The 21,506-nt window shown below is 41.6% G+C and overlaps 1 protein-coding gene across 6 annotated transcripts in view; it reads right to left on the bottom strand.

Moving 5' to 3' along the window:
- camk2g2 (calcium/calmodulin-dependent protein kinase (CaM kinase) II gamma 2) overlaps nucleotides 1-21,506 on the bottom strand; it is a 358,108-nt gene that overhangs the window by 80,638 nt on the left and 255,964 nt on the right. For all 6 annotated transcript variants that reach the window (XM_078531014.1, XM_078531015.1, XM_078531018.1 and 3 more), the window contains exons 8-12: nucleotides 9,258-9,341; nucleotides 8,699-8,793; nucleotides 3,626-3,748; nucleotides 2,921-3,004; nucleotides 16-58 (exon numbers count right to left, since the gene is read on the bottom strand). In XM_078531014.1, the coding sequence (XP_078387140.1) occupies nucleotides 16-58; nucleotides 2,921-3,004; nucleotides 3,626-3,748; nucleotides 8,699-8,793; nucleotides 9,258-9,341 (429 nt within the window). The remainder of the gene's footprint in view (nucleotides 1-15; nucleotides 59-2,920; nucleotides 3,005-3,625; nucleotides 3,749-8,698; nucleotides 8,794-9,257; nucleotides 9,342-21,506) is intronic.

Raw genomic sequence — 21,506 nt, forward strand, 5'->3', positions numbered from 1 at the left:
AAAGTAGTGACTTACCTGAAAAGTTCCTTGTAGCTAGCATTGTAGTCAGAATTGCACCCTGAATCAGAAAAGATCAATTAGTCAACCTGTTCACTTTTTCCTTATACACCTGTACCACTTACCATGAATAAAAGTCTTGCTAGGATTTAACAGAACAACAAATAAAAAAAACATTCAACCCTCTACAGGAGTAAATCAGAACGAATCAATGTCATTTTTAAAGAGTTATTTTTATTAATAGCCGTTGGAGATATTTTCTAGTTCTCATCATGCACAGCTCAGTGGGCAGCACTCTCTCCTCCGGGTTAGAAGGCAGTGAGTTCAAGTGCCTCTCCAGAGCCCTTGAGCAAATAACCTAGGTTAATACTCCCGGCGCTGTACTGAGGGAGCACTGAGCTGTTGGAGGAGCCGTCTTTTTGGATCATATGTCTGTCCGCTTGGTGGACATAAAAATATTCTACAACACTATTTCAACGAGGAGCAGAGGAGATTTCCCCGGTGTCCTGGCCAACATTTATCCTTCAACCAATTTTTAAAAATGATTAACTGGTCATTATCACATGGTGCTGTGCACAAATTGACTGCCATATTTCCCGCATTACAAGAGTATCTGCACTTCAAAAAGTAATTCACTGGCTGTAAAATGTTCTGGGATGTCCTGAGATTGTGAAAGTCACTATATAAATGCAAGTTATTTTCTTGTTGGGTCTTGACAGTTAAAGTCTGAGCTTGTGCTAGTTAAAGAGTTTAACTCTATTTCTGAAAAAGCTTCAATTTATCTTTTCAATGTGATATACAGTAGTTTAATTCTAATGTCTCCAGTCTTGTAGGTGATATTTTATCAGTTATCATTCATCGGAATGAGTTCTGTGTAAATACTGGATGAAGTGAATTTGTTAATTAGCTTGTTTCTCATAATTTCAGGCCCATTACCAGGATCTGCATTACATTGGGAAAGTAGGAATTGTTAGATGAAACTGGCCAAAGTTCATACAGTTCGTCTTCCACTATCTACAATGGAATTGTTGACTAATCAATACTATCTGCTTCCCAGGAAACCTGTTTTATAGATCGACCGTTCTCTCACTGAAACATTGCTTCCGCAGGTTAGTTTTGGGGTGAAATTCACTTCATTCCTATTTCCCAAAGCCATTGATTTTGTGCTTGAGTGAGTATTGACCAGGTATATCCACAGGTTGTTTAACCTCTCCTCACCTAAAATTCACACAGGGGTGCATTTACCAAGGGTCACTAGATAACTATTAGCATCAGGAACTCTGGTTCCATCCTCTCCCGCCACCAAAACTAAATTGTAGTCCCATTATTCTGCACTGCCAGAGGTCAGAACTGAATCTGGAACCTTTGATGGTCCAAATACCTCAGCTACTTGCCTGATAAATTCCATTAACAATCTCCTATATGGGCTCACAATCACTTGACGTGATATTATTTTTACTATTACTAAAGAAAATCATGAAAATCAATGATGAAAAATATTTTTTAAAAATAAGTTGTTAATAGGTTACGTTCCTCTTATTTTCCTATATTGGCCATGTATTCTGAATATGTAAGATTGGTGCTACTGATCAGAAGTCATCCTCAATTTATCCATCACCATGACTGAAAATACTGTGAGAGATTAGCCCAAATGCCTGAGATCCATCCTGCACGAGGGTGTGTGTTGTGAAGTTCTTGGGACAGAAACATATGCACATACAAATTAGGAGCAGGAGGAGGCCACTCGGCCCCTCGAGCCTGCTCCGCCATTCAATAAGATCGTGGCTGATCTGATTGTAACCTCAACCCCACATTCCTGCCTACCCCAAATAACCTTTCACCCCCATTAATCAAGAATCTATCTAGCTCTGCATTAAAAATATTCAAAGACTCTGCTTCCACCACCTTTTGAGGAAGAGAGTTCCAAAGACACTCAGCCCTCAGAGAAAAATATCCTCCTCACCTCTGCCTTAAATGAATGACCTGTTATTTTTAAACAATGACCCCTTGTTGTAGATTCTCCTGCACAAGAGGAAACATAACCTCCACATCCACCCTGTCAAGACCCTTCAGGATCTTAAAGTTTTCAATAAAGTCGCCTCTTACTCTTTTAAATTCCAGTTATATATTCAGCCAGAGACATTTAGAATTAGAACTACGCAAGCTGTTAAATATGAATCCTTTATTATTCTCCCTTCCTAGCCAACACCCTCTGCTGGTACATGTGTATATGGTAGTCTTAAGTAGACAAAATGTACAATGCAATTTTCAATACATTATATGTGTAAAACCAAGAAATGAAAAGCGTGTATTGGGCAGGTCCAAAAAGTGAGATGACCGGACTATTGGTGAGTGGAAGAGTGCCAAAGGGCGGAGCATATTGGGCAAGTCTTATCATTAATGGGTAGTTTGCTTATGACAAAATGACTGTGTTTCCTCATGGATCCTCCTTGTAGCATGCACATTCATAATACTCATTGATAAAACAGCCATACAGTGAGCACAAGAATATGTCGCTTGTTAGAAGGAGTTGGATAACTTGTTTAAAAGATACACCGAGGGACTTGCATTTATCTAACTGGATACAGCACCTGACAATTTTGTGGAGGGATCAGTTTGGTGCTGCCCTCGCCTCCAGATAGCAGATTATTGGTGTCTTATCCATGTACTGAAATCGCACCCAGTACAATGTTCCTGGGGTAAATATGGAGGCACTGTGTATGATTGAGAGATGGACCCAAGCTATCATCCCCCTGTGCAGTAAATCCTATGTAACTAACCATAAAACAATATAAGAAACCTGATATCCTGGTGAGCATTCATCTACCAGAAAACCCTGCCTGGGATTCAGCTTAAATGAGCCAAATTGCAACATTTGGTGATGTGTTTCAATACCTTATAATGAAACATTACCATAGCTCACCTTGAGCTTTCTTCTGGCATTGAATTTCCTCAAACATTCAACGGTTTCCTGACGGTGCATCATTGATGCTACAGTAGAACGTTGCTGAAAAAATAGCAAACGATATCTTGTGTTATTTAGGTCAGTATATATCAAAAGTAAAAAGCAAAAACAGTGTTTATTTGACCAATTAAACCTATCAATGATGTGTCCACTGGGAACAATTCAGAACATTTTGATGGCCATTTGTAATTATCAATGCACCTCCTTTATGACAGACACATGAAGCTGAGTCCAGCATGATATCTTTGATGTGAAGTCTTTAAACCATTTGTTTTTATATTTGTTCATGGGCATCGCTGGCAGGGCCAGCATTTATTGCCCATCCCTAATTGCCCTCGAGAAGGTGGTGGTGAGCTGCCTTCTCGAACTGCTGCAGTCCATGTGGTGTAGGTACACCCACAGCGCTGCTCGGGAGGGAGTTCCAAGTCTTTAAACCAGCGACAGGATGGAATGGCGATATGGTTCCAAGTCAAGGTTTTTGCTGTAAAAGGTGATTTATTTGGGGTCTAATTGGCCTGAACTTGAAAACACAGAGGATACATTAACTACAGTACAGGGTCAGTTACTAAGAAAATTACACTCAATGAAAATACAATAGATTAAGAATGACATTCACTATTTTAATCTTAAGGGTTGGTTTATAACTTTGGAACTGGTACTTACGCAAACCCATGGGTGTTTCAGGGCCTCGGTTGCAGTTATCCTTTTGGCTGGATTGATGGTCAGCATCTGATTGATCAGATTTTTGGCTTCTGGGGTAACGGTGTCCCATTCTGGAGAGGGAAACTACCACAGAAATGGAATGTAATTGAAAGTGAGTTTTTCCTGCTCATTAATGGCTCGCTGGATGCAACATCAGGGACAACAGGTCACAAGACATCACATGCAAAAGTTTAAAGTGAATGGTTGCAGACAACGTAAGAATCATAGAGCCTTTCCTGCACAGAAGGAGCTATTAGGGTCCATCGGGCCCATGCTGAGTGAAGTAGAGAGTTGAGTACAGAAAAGAGTTAGAAGACTCTCCTTCCGTCTCTGGTATTTCAATTTGAATCTGGTTCAGGCTAATAGATTGGGAATTCAGCTTCTCTGCTTCATCCAGCCCCTGGTCAACTGTATGCAGCTGTCTTTAATCTAGATTTAGAGGGGAGAGCTTTAAGGGACTAGATCATGTCCCACTGATATGGGTGCAACCACTTGCCTGACAGATGGGACAAGAGAGATAGGTCCACGTTTTTTTTTTAAACGTAGGCTGCCCTCCTTGTTTTTCCTCACTCCAACCATCTGGAATATCTGGAATTCCCAGATATCCCAAACTCACTGAACATGACCAACCCTCTGAACATCAAGTCAACCGGTCCCCCATCAGTCGTATGAAACTACCTATAATTTAGTGTTGGTTGAGAAAAGATGCAAGAAATAGCCCTTGTGTGGGAAATGGAAGTGACAGGGCCCAGTCTAGAGTGAGCAACTGAGTTGGGAATATATTAGTGTGGTTTGAGGATGTTGGATGCTGTCATTGGGTATAAGAGTGTAAAAAAAAACCTTTTGTGGATCAGAAATTCCTCAACGCTGACATTGATAGACAGCTAAAAAAAAACTTTGTATCTTAAAAGAAATTGGAACCAAATAAAGTCCAAAACCAATCAGCGAGAGATTTGACTCTGTAATAAAATGCTCGAGAAACAAGGCTTAATTGCCTAACTTGCAAATTCTCCTTCAGGGGTCCTGGTGAATGTGCTGGCCACATTGCCCGATGGTTCCTCCTTGAGGCAGCAAGTTTTTCCTGAGTGGATGAAGCATGAAGGGAGGCATGATAGTGAAGCGTTAAGGAGGGGAGGAATAGTTCAAACTGATGTGATCATATAGTCTTCACTGTGACCATAATGTCTGTCGACTGATCATCGTGCCCCACTTGCAGAGGTGGTTGGGATGATTTTCACTTGGAACTTCCTGCAAAGATGACTGCACAGAACTGGCTGCCCTTCCTGCAATCCAAATGGGAATGGATACAGGAGAAAATAGGACAACAATTAACGTGCTCACTGATTTGTAATCCACGTGAAACTAGAGTTCCATTAGGCAGAAACAGTTCAAAGCCTGGGGGTGGGGGTGTGGAGGGTGCAAAATGGGAGAAGCAATTCTTTGGCAAAACACGTGAGAGAAACATTTTGGTCTTGTTGAAGGACTAGGAGGAAAGTCAAAGAAAATTCCTGAGTCTTTCCTCAGTATGGATAGTTATTCACATTTTTCTACCAAGCGCTGCTGTTGTTGGTTTGTGAACAGTAACTGCTTAAAAGAAAAGCTGGAAAGTACGGCTGCCAGTGACATCCAATGCATTCATATGACATTGCTCTGGTATTTTAAAAACAGATGTTAACCCATTTTTTTAAAAAATAGGTTATTGCCTGCATTACTTTAGCTGAAGAAGGTCACACAAGTGTGCTAAACATCATTCACTAATCTCACCTATAATCATTTCTAGATTTATATTCTTTTAGTTTTTTAAAAAATTCTGTGTCAGAAGTTACAATGTGGGGATATCATTTCTGTCACTTCACTCTGTTTCTCAAGTCTCTGTCCAGCTTAACTTTTTGCTGGGGGTATCAGTTTCACCTGAATGAATCTTTGTATCTCTCTTTCCTGGATTTTTAAAATTTTGGCAAAAATTTTTCCCAACACCCTGGGAGAAAATGGTGTTGCGACCTTGTGAAAATTGGGAATGATTTGGAAACCCAGGCAATGGTGACAAACTGCTCACTAAAGGACATTGTCCATCCACGGGTCACTGAAGACCCAGCCTTGAGAGAGATGAAATCACAATAGGGCTACAGCAACACCTCACTTAAAAACTTGATGGTCTCTGGCAATGGGATCAAAATCCTGTTGGAGTTCAGTGCTGCAGCACAGCAATGTGCTCTTAGATTACAGGATCAATAGCTTTAGGTTGATCTTGTTCTCAAGAATAACTCTCCTTCCTTTCATTACAATTCTTGCACCTAATAATTGTTTTCATTAACTGCAAAAGAGTAACTAAAACATATGCAAGGCCAGTAAGACAAAGTGCAGCATTGCACTTGAGTGGAGTGATGATATGCGGTAATTAAGGTGCTAACTACAAAAGGAAAGAGAGAGTGTGCTTTTTGGAGATATTGGGTTGTTGCCACACTCCACTGGAGCTGTATATGCACCTAATCACACAAAACATTATCAATCTCGAGGAGGCAAGCAAGGAAGGTGGTTCTGGGTATGGTGAATGTGTTATGAAAGAAGTCTGGTAAAAAGTTTGGGTTGTTATCTTTGGGAAAGAGGAAACTTTGGGAATGACCCAACAGAAGTTTTTATGACCCTGACGGAGAGTGACAAAGCTGCCACAGGGAAATGGTTAACAATAACAAAACGTTTAAATACTGTTACAAATTAAAATGTTCAGAGTGAGACGGAGAGTCAGAGGAATCTTAGCTGATAGCAGCTGACTGGTGAGAAAGGTTACTCCTGCATCATCATTGATGCAGAAAGTACAAGTAAGTTCATAGGGCATCTAGTGGTGGTTCTAGAGAGAGACTGGATTGAGCAGGTTTGTGGGGTTGACATCAAATGGGATGCACTTGTCCACTCTTAACGATCCAGTTCTCTTACTAAAAAAGTGTTAAAATTAATCGAATAGCAATCTAACCATTTGGGACTCAATGATTTATACAATAATCCATGTCATATTACAGCAAATGCTGAAATTTTAATTTTTTGCCATTCTAATTCACTATTCATTCAATCAACTTTCAAAGTATTCTATTCGTTCAGTGTCTAGCATATGAATAATTGTGTTTATTGCACTTGAGAGGAATACATTGCTTTCTTCCCCCAGTGTAACTGAGAATGGTGCAATAATGATTATACATAGCGCTGGCAAAGTCAGATAAATCACTGTGCTGATGAATAATGACATTTTCCCAGTTTTTCATTGCAGAAGTGAAAAATCTAAAACCTTGCAGGCTGTGCAGTTTTCTTTTAAGTAACTTGCCAACGGGAAAATGGACTCTATCGTACTAAAATTGAAACATGCATTGAAATAAAATAGAGTCCACTCCTCTGTCTAGTGGTTGAGGGAGTCTCGTGCGAAATGAACGCCCATGTTCCAGTAGGCGAATGGCACAAGCTGCTCCTGGTTTGGCAAATCTCACTCAGGAAAACCACAAGATGGATGATCTAGCAAGTGGAGAAATGTTGCTCGAAGCAGGGTGGCGTTCTTCCAAGGAATATTGTAAGAGTAGAGCACAGAGGGATTTTTACTCTGTATCTAATCGTTCTGCAGCCAACCTGGCAGACATTGAGGGGCCTGTTGTGACAATGACAGTGACAAGTTGGTAAGGCTGTTAAGTAAAGCATATGGATCCTGGGCTTTCTATACAGAGGCGTAGGGCACAAAACCAATGCTAAACCTGTGTGAATCTTTAGACTTCAACTGGAGTATTGTATTCAATTCTGGGAACCACACTATAGGAAGCATGTGGAGACCCTCGAAAGGATACAGGGATGAGGACTTCAGTTACGTGGAGAGACTGGAGAAGCTGGAATTGTTCTTAAAGCAGAAAAGTTATGGAGAGATTTAATAGAAGTGTACACAAAATTATGAAGGGTTTTGATAGAAACTGTTTTCAGGAGGGTTGCTAACAAGCATTGCCTACCTCAGATAACTGGCAGAGGAACCAAGGGGGAGATGAGGAGAATTGGTTTTACACAGTTATGATGGTCCTGCATGCAATGCCCAAAATGATGGTGGAGGCAGATTTGACAGTAACTTTCAGAGGAGGATTGGATGGTTCCTCAGAAAGGGGGAAAAAAATTTCAGAACTAAAAGGAATGGAACTAATTAGATAGTTTGTTCAAAGAGGCAGCACAGGTGCTGATGAGCGGAATGATGTCCTTCTGAGCTGTAAGATTCAACGATTTCTCAGCATTAACGCCTCCCATTTTAATGAGCATAACATTGATCTGGCAAATTGTTTCAAAATACGAGCAAAAATTCCACCAAAAATTTTATTTTGACCCCACATATAATTGCCTCCAGTGGCGAGGTTGACTAGACAACTTTAGGACAATTTGACACCTGTGATTGATAGTAAGTCTCATGATTGCCTGTCATATCATTTATATATTGCACATTTGAAATATGTGTTATTAATAACTTGCAGACTTCATTTATGACAAGAAGTGTGGAGACTTGTTGACCAGCTTCGCCACTGTTCCCAGACCATTAATCTTAGATTGGAGCAGTGACTCATTTTAAAGGTCAAAAAACAACTTATGGTTCAATCAGATTAAAAAGATTGTGTTCAATTTTTCTTTATTCTTTCATGGGATGTGGGCATCGCCAGCAAGGTCAGCATTTGTTACCCATCCATAATTGCCCTTGAACTTGAGTGGCTTGTCAGGCTATTCCAGGGGGCAGTTAAGGGTCAACCATACTGCTATGGGTCTGGAGGTGCATGCAGGGCAGACTAGGTAAGGATGGAAGATTTCCTTCCCTAAAAAGCATTCGTTTTTGCAACAATCAATGATGGTTTCATGGTCACCAATACTGAGACTAGCTTTGTATTCCAGATTTATTAACTGAATTTAAATTTCACTGGTTGCCATGGTAGGATTTGAACCCATGTCCCCAGGGCATTAGCCTGGACCTCCAGATTAGTAGCTCAGTGACATTACCACTATGCCACCTTTTCCCCTGATTCTACTTACATCATAAGCACCAGCCTTAATTTGTTGATAAAGCTTATGTTGGTCCTCATCCCAGAATGGAGGATAGCCTACTAATAATATGTAGAGAATGACGCCTGAAATAAACCACAAATAAATAAATGTGTTAGCATTAATCTGTCATATGGAACCTGCCAGATTAATTCTGCTGCCCCATTTCTTATCTTTCAGCTCCGCTGTCCATCTGGCGCACTATTGAGGAACAATAGAAGCAAGCTTCTCCACCACTGCATCCATGACTCTATCTAGTGGACTTGCCAAGAGTTGACAGAACTCGTTCAATGGGAGGAAGGAAGCGTGTGAATGCAAATCAAAGTACTGACCCTGCTCGAGTCCAATATTGGAGTGAACTCAGGGCTTCCAATAAAGTTTCAGATTTTTTTAACTGGAATATAAATCAACCTATCCTCCCACTGCAGCATTCAAAACTTGAGAATTAATGAGTGCTTGTGGAAGTTACTGGTGACTGTGGTTTATTTTTGAAGACCTGTTACCTTGAACCCTCTGGGCTACGTCCCAAATAGTTGACTTTTCCACTCACCACATGCCCAGATATCAACTGGTTTTCCATAAGGATCTTTTCTTAGAACCTCTGGGGAGAGGTATCCAGGAGTACCTGCAAAGCCTGTGGGGGATAAAATATCCAGGTGTGATTTTCTTTCCCTTAACATTGGTTCACCTGCTAAAAATTGCAACATTACAACAAACCCGTTCCATATATTGAATGCTGCGCAAGATTTAAACTATTCTTTGCCTCAATGTCTGGTGCCCTCACTGAAAGTCAATGATCAGGACATCAAATAAAGACAAACATTTTGGCCCTGATTTGGCCAAGTTACTTGGCAATTGCAATGGCCTAGCACATTGTCAAGACTTATCATACAACCAAGTACATTGAAGAACAATGACCGTTGTGTAGGCAAATTAATTATTATACATGAAGGTCAGAAGAGTTCATCAAATAACACTGTAAAGTGAAACAACAATGTAAGTTTTGAGACAGAAGAGAATCAATGGATAATCTGACACAGCAAAAAACTTGGTCAAAGAAGTGGGTCTGACATACAAGAATACAAATTAGGAGGCATAGGCCATTTGGTTCCTCGAGCCTGCTCCACCATTCAATAAGATCATGGCTGATCTGACTGAGGCCTCACCATGCCACTTTCTTATCTATCCCCTATACCCTGTGACTCCCTTGTTATTCAAGAATCTATCTAACTCTGCCGTAAAAATATTCACAGGGTGTGATGTTAGGAAATAGAGATAGCTTAAGTGAGTTATATTTGTGTTTGTGGGTGTTAGGAGTAAGGTATATCTTTATGTTTAAGTTCAATTTATATATTATTTTTTATTTGTGGGTTAAAAGGTGAAACTTGGGACCCAGTTTCATTTTTGAGCGAAGACAGCAGGCCTAAAGCTTTGTTTCTTTACCTGCATTTCTAATGAGTTTTATGATTCTTGAAGGGGAGTAAAACAAATACAGGAGTAGAAAAAAACTGTGGCGTTGGGTCCAGAGAGAGAGACACACACACCGCCACCCCCTCCCCACCCCCTAGAAAAGCAGTTTCAGTTCAGTTGAATCCAGGACTCCAGAGAGACTGGACAGCAGAGGGACAGACGGCAAGTCCCAAACTAAAGTTGAAGCCAGCTGCTAAGAGTGGCTGGACAAGAGAGGAAACTGCAGAAGCAGGTTCCAGAAACCAAAGAAGAAAGTCCCCAAATCCAGGGGAGTGGAACAGGAAAGATCCCAAGAGGACAGTTTAGTCAAAGGACAAGGACAGGAGTCTGGACGAGGTTCTGCTCTGTGGAAGTGAGAGTAAAGAAAAGAGAGGAAGGCGCCAAGCTTCAAGGGAAGAAAAACTGCAGGAAGCAGATTTAAAGCAAAAACGGCCTGTGAGAACTCAGAAGATCCAAATAGACAGCTGAAGGTCTGTAACTCTTTACCATGGGCACGTGAAGCAGTGGTGTTCTGTTGGAGTGACTGAGCATTTGAGGGAGAGTGCGTGGAAGGAAGCCCTTGAATTCATGTGGTGATCCAGGGGAAAGGAACATCGGAAGGCGAGTTTGAAACCCTGGAGCTGGAACCCTTGTGGAAGGTGAGTGAGAGAGGGTGTTGTTTGGGACAAGGTTCTAGAGCGAGTTCTTTGGGAGTGGAGATTGGAAACCCTTGCACGGAAGATTGAGTTCGGTGAGACCGGTTGGCTCTCGGTGTGTCAAGCGTTTGGGGGAGTTGATGAGGGATCCATTGCATCTGATTGAGGTGGCATCTGTCACTTGGTTTCAGAGTGTGGTGTGTCTGACCACAGGTCACCTATTGGTTTATATGGACTGTGTGCTTACTGTGAACATTAGAATATAAGATAGCTTTTGTAACTTGTGTTATCCTCACGAATCTGTATATATCTGTAAAGGTATAGTTGCAGGTGAAGGAGTATTGTAATATAGTTCATCTTTCCTTGTTTAATAAATGTTTTATTCTTTTGTTAAAAGTTCATCAGCTGACTCCTGTGACTCTGTTGAGTAGCCCTCTCCACGTATCTAAATAAAAAATAAAAGTTATGATCTATTAGGCTGGGTTGCACCCTGGATTTGGCTTGTCCAGTAGTAACATCAGCTGGGGTCATAACAGTGGATGTCACTGGCGAGACCAGCATTTGTTGCCCATCTGTAATTGCCCTTGAACCGAGTGACTTGCTAGGCCATTTCAGAGGGCAGTTAAGAGTCAACCACATTGCTGCAGGCATGTGGAGGCCAGACCAAGAAAGGACAGCAGATTTCCATCTGTAAAGGGGATTAGTGAACCAGATGGGTTTTTGTGACAATCAATAGTTGTCATGGTCACTAATACTGAGACTAGCTTTCAATTGCAGATTTATTAATTGAAGTTAAATTCCACCAGCTATGATGGGATTTGAACTCATATCGGTGGGTCATTAGCCAGGGCCTCTGCATTACAAGCCCAGCAACATTAGCACAATGCCACTGTCTCCCCTTGGCATTACAAAGAAGTCAAGAATGATCACGCTCCTGCAAGCAGCAGCGAGTGGCTGTCATATCCAAGAAGGGGGTAGGATGTCAATACTGGGAAATGGAGCTCCATTTTTTTGGAATTATCAGGCTGTTGCTTTATTTTGGATGTAGCAATCGACAGCCATGTAGACGCATACATGAGAGCGCAATACAACCCACTATCGATAGCTTCGCTGGCGGATTATATCCAATTCTAGGCACAATACTTTAGGAAAGATTCCAGAAAACGGTGCTCGGACTGAGTGGCTTCAGCTTTGTGAACAGACCAGAGAAGCTGGGAGTGTTCTACTTAAGAGCTGAGAAGGCTAACTTAATTTTAAATACCTCCTATTAAAACTGATGAGGGGTTTTCATTGATCAGGTAATAATAGATTCCATGGACAAGAGGCTTGGTAATCAGAGGACACAGATGGAAGGTAATTGGAAAAATTCCAGAGGTAGAATAGGAAGAATTTTTATTAACGCAGTGCAGTTACACTCTGGAATGTGCTGCCTGGAAGGATGGTGGAAACAGATTCAGTAATAACTGGATCTCTACTTAAAAAAGAAAAATGTGCAGGGAAACAGCAGGAGGGGGTTGGCAGGAGGTGAGGGGGGGAAAGATTGCATGGGCACATGGGTGAAATGGCCTCCTTGTGTTTCTTTTCCATTCTTTCATGGGATGTGGGTGTCGCTGGCTAGACCAGCATTTATTACCCCTCCCTAATTGCCCTTCAGAAGCTGTTGATGAGCCACCACCTTGAACTGCTGCAGTCCATGTAGTGTAGGAACACCCTTAGTGCTGTTAAGGAGGGAGTTCAATGATTTTGTTCCAGCAACAGTGAAGGAACGGTGATATAGTTCCAAGTCAGGATGGTGTGTGGAGGGGAACATATGAACAAGGAGCAGGTGTAGGTCACTCAGCCCTTCAAACCTGCTCCACCATTCACTAACATCATGGCTGATCTGATTGTAGCCTCCTGCCTACCCCTGATAACCTTTCACCTCCTCGTTAATCAAGAATCTATCTACCCCTGCCTTAAACATATTCAAGGACCCTGCTTCCAGTGCCTTTTGAGGAAGAGAGTTCCAAAGACTCATGACCCTGAGAGAAAAAAATTCTCCTAATCCACGTTTTAAATGGCGACCCCTTATTTTTAAACCATGACCCCTAGTTCTAGATTCTCCCACAACAGGAGACATCCTCTCCACATCCACTCTGTCAAGACCCCTCAGGATCTTAAAGGTTTCGATCAAGTCAGCTCTTACTCTTCTAAACTCCAGTGGATACAAGCCTAACCTGTCCAAACTTTCCTCATAAGACAACCCACCCATTCCTGGTAATAGTCTAGTAAACGTTCTCTGAACTGCTTCTAATGCATTTACATCTTTAAGTAAGGAGACCAATACTGTACACAATACTCCAGATGTGGTCTCACCAGTGCCCAGTACAACTGAAGCATAACTTCCCTACTTTTGTTATCAATTCCCCTCACAATAAATGATAACATTCTATTAGTTTTCCTAATTACCTGCTGTACCTGCATAATAACCTTCTGTGATTCATGCAGACACCCAGATCCCTCTGAATCTCAGAGCTCTGCAATCTCTCACCATTTAGATAATAAGCTTCTTTTTTATTCTTCCTGCCAAAAAGAACGATTTCACATTTGCCCACATTATACTCCATTTGCCAGATCTTTGCTCATTCACTTAACCTATCTATGTTGCTTTGTAGCCTCCTTACATCCTCTTCACAATTTACTTTCCTACCTATCTTTGTGTCATCAGCAAATTTAGCAACCATTCCTTCGGTCCCTTCATCCAAGTAATTTATATAAATTGTAAAAAAACTTGAGGCCGCAGCACTGATGCCTCATCACATCCTGCCAACCAGAAAAAGACCCATTTATGCCAACTCTCTGCTTCCTGTTAGCCAGTCAATCTTCTATCCCTGCCAAAATGTTCCCCCTACACCCTGAGCTTTTATTTTCTGCAATAACCTTTGATGTGGCACCTTATCAAATGCCTTCTGGAAATCTAAGTACAGCACATCCACTGGTTCCCCTTTATCCACAGCACGTGTCCCCTTCAAAGAACTCCAATAAATTGATTAAACATGATTTCCCTTTCACAAAACCATGTTGACTCTGCCGATTGCCTTAAACTTTTCTAAGTGTCCTGCTATAAGATCTTTAATAATAGCTTCTAACATTTTCCCTATGACAGATGTTAAGCTAACTGGCCTGTAATTTCCTACTTTCTGTCTCCCTAAGGTTGGGTTTTAACTGCAACACACCTCATGGTTTCAGTCTGGTGAGACACACTAACTGGACTCATATATGAAGGCAAGCTCCAGATCAGCGTTCTTAGCGTCCAACACCTTAATGCACCCACTGCCCAGCAGAGGCTACTGGTTTGCAATCAGGAGCAGGTTGCCAGGGAAGCATTACTGCCGTGGCAGAGAGTGGCACCTCAAAATTTCTGGGGTAGGTTCTCCCAACTGTCCGCCATTTCCACAGAGTCTCTGGTAGTCAGCTGTCCAAGTTAGGGTGGAAGATGAGGAAAACTCCTGCAAAAAGTCTTACCTTCTAGGATAGGTTAGTCTCTTTAATATGAGGGAAATATATGGGGAAGAAAAGCTTGTTAAAAGGACAGTGGTTAAGACATCAGAGCTTAAGGCATGATGGACTGAATGGCCTGTCTGCAAGTCTAAGTTAGAAAGCAGTCCACTGAGAAAGTTTAAACAGGAAAGCTCGAGACACAAGTTCAAGACAAGGCTTTGAGATTCGATGGCAATCTGAGAATTGGATACTTAGCAATCTTGGATTATGCTGTCAACTCCTTAAACTTGCCCATTACCTATGAAAGCTAAAAGTGTCACTGAATGATATATGCACACAAAAGCAATAGGTCATTATGTTGTCAGGCAATGAGCAATAATCAGATCAAGTGCCCTGCAGTTTTACAGGAGTCATTAAATATTAATTAAATCCATTTAGGAATAAGTGTGAGAAGCTGGTGGCAGAGTCAAAGAGATGGATTTGATTTTCTGTTCAAAGTGGCACCTTTGAGTGAGCTGCCCTCTATCCACAGGCAGTTCAACATTGCTTAACCACAGCTGTAAATAAACAGAAATACACATCATGCATTTTTAGGGGTTTTGATGGAGTATGCAGAGTCAAACTGTTTCCACTGGCAGGAGGATTGGTGACCAGAGGACGCAGAATTAAAATAATTGGCAAAAGAACACGAGAGTGGGTGGGGGAGAATGAGGGTTTTTTTTTAAATGCAGTGAATTGTTATGATCTGGAATATGCTGCCTGTAAGGATGGTGGAAGCAGGTTAAAAAGTAACTCGCAAAAGGGAATTGGATAAATACTTGAAGGGGAAAAAATAGCAAATCTGTGTGGGAAGCACACGGGCACAGGAACTAATTCGATAGCTCTTTCGAAGGGCCAGTACTGCTTCAATAGGTCAGATAACCTCGTCCTGACCTGTATGATCCTTTGCTTCTATTCCAACTCGGGTTCCAGAGATGTAGAGGGGAGGAAGAAGGGATGAAGAGGGATTCCATCCTGCATTGGGCTCCCTCTATGCTTAATCCTTTCTGAGAACTAGAATAAGTAAGTGGAAACAATATAGAGTCGTGTTTCAGTGGCCGTGTTTGCCTAAGGCAGGTGGTTCTTGAGTCTACTGAACAAATATTGAAATGTGTACCTTTCAGAACCAAACCAGAGAAGGTTTTTGAAACAATTAATACTGCTCAAAGGTGATTACTTAGCACAGGTGCACAGTATTTGCAACCATGAGCAGCGGCTGCATGTACAACCCCTGCCATTTGAGGTGTCAGCTGTGGCTCAGTTCATAGCACCCTCGCCTTTGAATCAGAGGGTTGTGGGTTCATGTCCCACTCCCGGAAACCAAGAAGTGTGAATGTACTCGAAAGAGTTGCATTCTGTGACTGTTGATAACTCGAAAGAGTTACAACCCCTGCCATATTTAATTCAAGGGGAATAGCAGTCTGCTGGAATGGGGGCAGCAGGGGAGGTGGGGGTGGGGGGTGAAGGAGCTAGAGGGAGAGGATGAGAGAGGGGGTGAGAGTGGGAGAGGTAAAGAGGAGAGGGGGAGAGTTTGTCTTTCACTTAAAGCGGAGTACTGTCTCCCAATAAAACTGCACACTTGACATTTGCTGCTTAATTCAGGGGTCTGCTTAACCAATGCTACATCACAGAGCCATTGAGGTGAATAACATAGATGCATTTAAGGGGAAGTCAGTTAAACATGAGGGAGAAAGGAATAGAATGTTATAATGATAGGGTGAGACGAAAGGTGGGAGGAGGTTTGTGTGGTGCATGGACACTGGTATAGGCCAGTTGGGCTGAATGGTTGGTTTCTGTGCTGCAAATTCTATGTCCCACAGGCAGATTTAACTAGAACACTGCATTAACCATTAAACACTGGAAATGAACATTGTGTCATGTGAAACTTGATGCATTTGTGTTGCCTTAGTCACTGTATTAAAGGCATTATCCCATTTTTTGCTAAAGCCTCCATGTCATGAAAATAAAATAATTTTTATATTATTGTAATTTATTGTAAAGGTAGATTAATAGTGGGGTTTGGATTAGTTTCTCTGTGTGTAGGTGTGTGTGTGCGTGTGTGTGGGTTTTAATTGAATTACAAACAGCTGGTCTGGGTGCCTTGATGTATCGGAAGGGAAGCTATGTTTGAAATGCTAAATACATAAACAAGGCTGAAGTTTTAGAATGGGAGGTGTGAAGAACATTTGCATTTTTAGATAAACCAGGGTCTTGAATTTCAAAGAGATGGTAAGGTGTTACACTTAGCCAACAGAGGCTAAGTCAAACAGTGTGTTTATTTTTCCCCAAAGATTACTGATAATATGACTACTATGAAAGATTTATATTATGGAAAAAGTAAAGCTGCAAAGACATATTGGAACAATGGGATTTACAATACAAAGGGAGATACATATATAAAGGAGATGAGGTTATATGTAAGGAAGAAGCTATTCTAAGATCCAACAAGTGTGAAAAGCCACCAGCCTCTATGTAAACTAATTAGTGTGGGGGAGGGTTCAATTGAAGGGAAGTTTAAAAAATCAAAAAGAAACAAGAGAGAGGTGCAGGGTGGTGAAGAAGTGAACAATAATCAAAGTGTGACAGGAAGGGACAGAAAATATAAGCAGAAGGGTGCAGCAGAAATCAGAGCCAGAATGGGCAATAATGGTAAAAAGTCAAAGCTTAAGGCTCTTTATCTGAATGCATGCAGCATTTGTAACAAGATAGATAAGTTGACAGCACAAATAGAAATAGATGAATATGACTTGATAGCTATTACAGAGACGTGGTTGCAGGGTGACCAAGATTGGGAACTCAATATTCAAGGGCATTTGACCGGTTCAGGAAAAATAGGCAAAAAGGGAAAAGGAGGTGGGGTAGCTTTGTTAATAAAGTGGGTGGTGAGTAGTGATATAGGTGTAATAGATCATGATGTGGAATCAGTTTGGGTGGAAATAAGGAATAGCAAGGGGAAGAAGTCACGGGTGGGAGTCATCTATAGGCCCTCGAAGAGTTGCCTCACTGTAGGACAATATGTAAATTGGGAAATAATGGCGGCATGTAAGGGCGCTACAATTGTCATGGGTGATTTTAATATGTATATTGACTGGACAATTCAGAGCAATACGTTGCAGAACGAACTCGGGAATAGGCTATTTTAGATCTAGTAATGTATAATGAGGTGGGATCAATAAGTAGTTAAGGATCTTCTAGGGGGTAACTATCACAATATGGTAGAATTTCAAATTCAGTTTGAGGGCGAGCAACTCAGGTCTCAAGCCAGATTCCTCAACTTAAATAAGGGCAATTACAGAGGTATGAAAAAAGAGCTGAATAAAGAGGCCTGGGAAAATAGGCTAAGGGGAAGGTCAGTGGATGAACAGTGGCAGACATTTAAGCACATATTTCACAACGCTCAGCAAAAAATTATCCTGGTTAAAAAGGACTCGATGAGAAGGATGCACTACCCGTGGTTAACAAAGGTGGTCAAGGAGAATATACAATCATAAACTAAGGCATACAAAGCGGCAAAAACTAGTTGTAGGCCAGAGGATTGTGAATTTTAATAAGATCGTGGCTGATCTGCCCCAGGTCTCAACTCCTCTTTCGTGCCAGCTCCTCATAGCCCTCAACTCCTTGTTATTTCAAAAATCTATCTACCTCCTCTTTAAATACTTTCAGTGATCTAGCCTCCACAACTCTCTGGGGTAGAGAATTCTAGACATTCACCACCCTCAGAAGAAATTCCTTTGCATCTCAGTTTTAAATGAGTTTCGTCTTATTCTATAACTATGGCCCCTAGTTCGAGACTCCCCCACTCGTGGAAACATCTTCTCAAAATCTACCCTGTCAAGCCCCTTCAGAATCTTGTACGTTTCAATAAGATCACCCCTCATTTTTCTAAACTCTAATGAATAAAGGCCTAAACTGTTTAGCCGGTCTTGATAAGTCCACCCCTTCATCCCAGGAATCAGCCTCATGAATCTCTTCCGAATTGCCTCCAATGCCAGCATATCCTTTCTTTAATATGGGGACCAAAACTGTACACAGTACTCCAGGTGCAACCTCACCAATACCCTGTACAGTTGTAACAAGACCACCCTATTTTTAAACTCCAACCCCCGAGTAATACAGGCCAAGATTTCATTTGCCTTCTTAATTACTTGCTGCACCTGCATGCTAACTTTTTGTGTTTCATGCACAAGAACACCCAGATCCCTCTGTGATGCACGTTTTTTGGAGTCTCTCTCCATTTAAATAATAGTCTGCCTTTTGATTCTTCTACCAAAGTGCATGACCTCACACTTTCCTACATTAAACTCCATCTGCCAAGTTTTTGCCACCTCACTCAACCTGTCTACATCCCCTTGCAGATTCCTTATGCCCTCATCACACCATACCCTCCCACCTATTTTTGTATCATCAGCAAATTTGGATAGATTACACTCTGCCCCCTCCTCCAAGTCATTAATATAGATAGTGAACAATTGAGGCCCTAGGTCTGATCTTTGTGCACTCCACTAGTTAAGTCTTTCCAACCTGAAAACGACCCATTAATCCCAACTCTCTGTCTTCTGTGCGTTAACCAATCCTCAATCCATGCTAAAACCTTACCCCCAATACCGTGAGCTCCTATCTTGTGCAATAACCTTTTATGTGGCACCTTATCGAACACCTTCTGGAAATCCAAATACACTACATCTACTGGTTCCCCTTTATCAACTCTGCTTGTTACATCCTTCAAAGAACTCTAGCAAATTTGTAAAACATGATTTCCCTTTCACAAAACCATGTTGACTCTGTTTGATTGCATTAAGCTTTTCTAAATGTCCTGCTATTTCTTCCTTAATAATGGACTCTAGCATTTTCCCAACGACAGATGTTAGTTTGACTGGCCTGTAGTTTCCAGCTTTTTGTCTCCCTCCCTTCTTGAACAGAGGCATCACATTAGCGGTTTTCCAGTCTGCTGGGACCCTCCCGGAATCCAGTGAGTTCTGGAATATTTTGACCAATGCCTCCACTATCTTTGTAGCCACTTCCTTTAAAACCCTTGGATTCAGGCCATCAGGTCCTGGTGACCTGTCTGCCTTCAGTCCCATTAGTTTCTCAAATACTTTGTCCCTTGTGATAGAGACTGTTACAAGGTCTTTCCTCCCATTTAGCTCCTTGCTTATCTGATATTTTTGGGATGTTTATAGTATCATTCGCCGTGAAGACCAATGCAAAATATTTGTTTAAATATCTGCCATTTCCCTGTTCCCTGTTATTGCATCCTCCAAGGGTCTCACGGTCACTTTAACCACTCTCTTCCTTTTCATATACCCACAGAAGCTCTTGTTGTTTGTTTTTATATTTCTTGCTAATTTACTTCCATAATAAATTTTCTCTCTTTATTAGCTTTTTAGCCATCCGCTGCTGGTTCCTAAAAATTCCCAATCCTCTGGTCTACCACTAGTTTTCGCTGCTTTGTATGCCTTAGTTTTTGATTGGATACTCTCCTCGACCATCTTGATTAATCACGGGTGGTTCATCCTTTTCATCGAGTCCTTTTTGACCAGGATAAAGTTTTGCTGAGCGTTATGAAATATCTGCTTAAATGTCTGCCACTGCTCATCCACTGACCTTCCCCTTAGTCTATTTTCCCAGCCTGATTTAGACAACTCTTTCTTCATGCCTCTGTAATTGCCCTTATTTAAGTTGAGGACACTGGCTTGAGACCCGAGTTGCTCTCCCTCAAACTGAATTTGAAATTCTACCATGTTGTGATTGCTGCCCCCAAAAGACCCTTAACTACGATAAGTCTTATCAATCCCATCTCATTACACATTACTAGGTCTAAAATAGCCTGTTCCCCATTAGTTTCTGCAACGTATTGCTCTAAGAAACAATCCCTAGCGTGCTCTACAAATTCGTCTTCCATGTTACCCATGTCAATCTGATAGTCTAATCTCACCAATTAACCTTGAAAGTACAAAGCTAGTTCTTCTTTGAACACTGCTCAGGTAATTAGTGCTTCAGCTCCCATCATCTGGGATGTGTTTTGACAGTTTTACCAAATGGAAAGTGGTGCATTTTGCACAATTGCAGCACTGGCCACAGCTCCCTTGCTGCTACAACAGGAAGTTAAAGTCCTATTCTTGGGCATGTGATGACATAGTTAGCCAATGACCAGGGCTTTGCACCCTGTCAATTTGCAGGAGCTGTCAATCTTGTTACCAGTTGTCAGTGTTAGTAGCAGTTTCACTTGAACAATTGTGTGCTCATTATCAGTACCTTTAATGAGTAACGACAGATTTTAAAAAACAGTTTTGTAAAACATTCAGCTGCACAACTGTTGTGACATGAGAGGGAGTATTAAATTAAATGTTTCTTTGCAAAAATATGACAACTGGCTTAAACCCAGTTAACTGAACCGTGAGGAAAGACTCACATTTATATAATGTCTTATCCCACGTCACAAACACCTCAAACACTGAATTACTCTTAAGGTGCAGAACCTGCTGCCACATTGGTAACCATTAGTCATTTCGCACACAGTAAGATCCCACAAAAACAGGAATGAGATGTATAAGGGAGGAATAAGACAGGAGGTGAATTTCCTGTTCGTATCAGAGTACTACCAATGGGATCTATGCAAAGCAGGCAGACGATGGCTCGGGCAAAGGAGGGTGCCTACAACAGTGTAGCACTCCCTCAGTACTACATTTCAGTCTCAGTCTGGGTTACATACCCAAGGTCAGGAGTGTGACTCACTTGAGCTTCCGACTCAAGAGGCAACCCTGCTTTGAACTGAGCCCAGGCTGACACTCAGGGGCTATCTTTATGTGTGTTCATTACTGGCGGGGGTGCCTTATCTGATGGCTGAACATACATGCTTCCTACAATTTCCCATCTATTAAAACTAATGGGGGCCGTTTCTATTCACTGTAGCCTGTGGGAGCACTCCTGGTTCGTCTTTTACTTTGCTCAGGATGTTGTGACTTGAAGGCACCAAATGTTGGAGATCAGTGGCCTGATCATGGGCTGGTATAACATGGGATTGTACCATGCCATGGTCTGGAGTGATGCAGGATAACACTGTGCCCTGGGTGGGCAATTCAAATATTGCAGCTTAAACCAATCCTGGATTTGCCCAATAAGACCATAAGACCTAGGAGCAGAAATTAGGCCATTCGGCCCATCGAGTCTGCTCC

Source organism: Cetorhinus maximus, chromosome 27 (genome assembly GCF_964194155.1).
Source record: "Cetorhinus maximus chromosome 27, sCetMax3.hap1.1, whole genome shotgun sequence".
NCBI classification, from domain to species: Eukaryota; Metazoa; Chordata; class Chondrichthyes; order Lamniformes; family Cetorhinidae; genus Cetorhinus; species Cetorhinus maximus.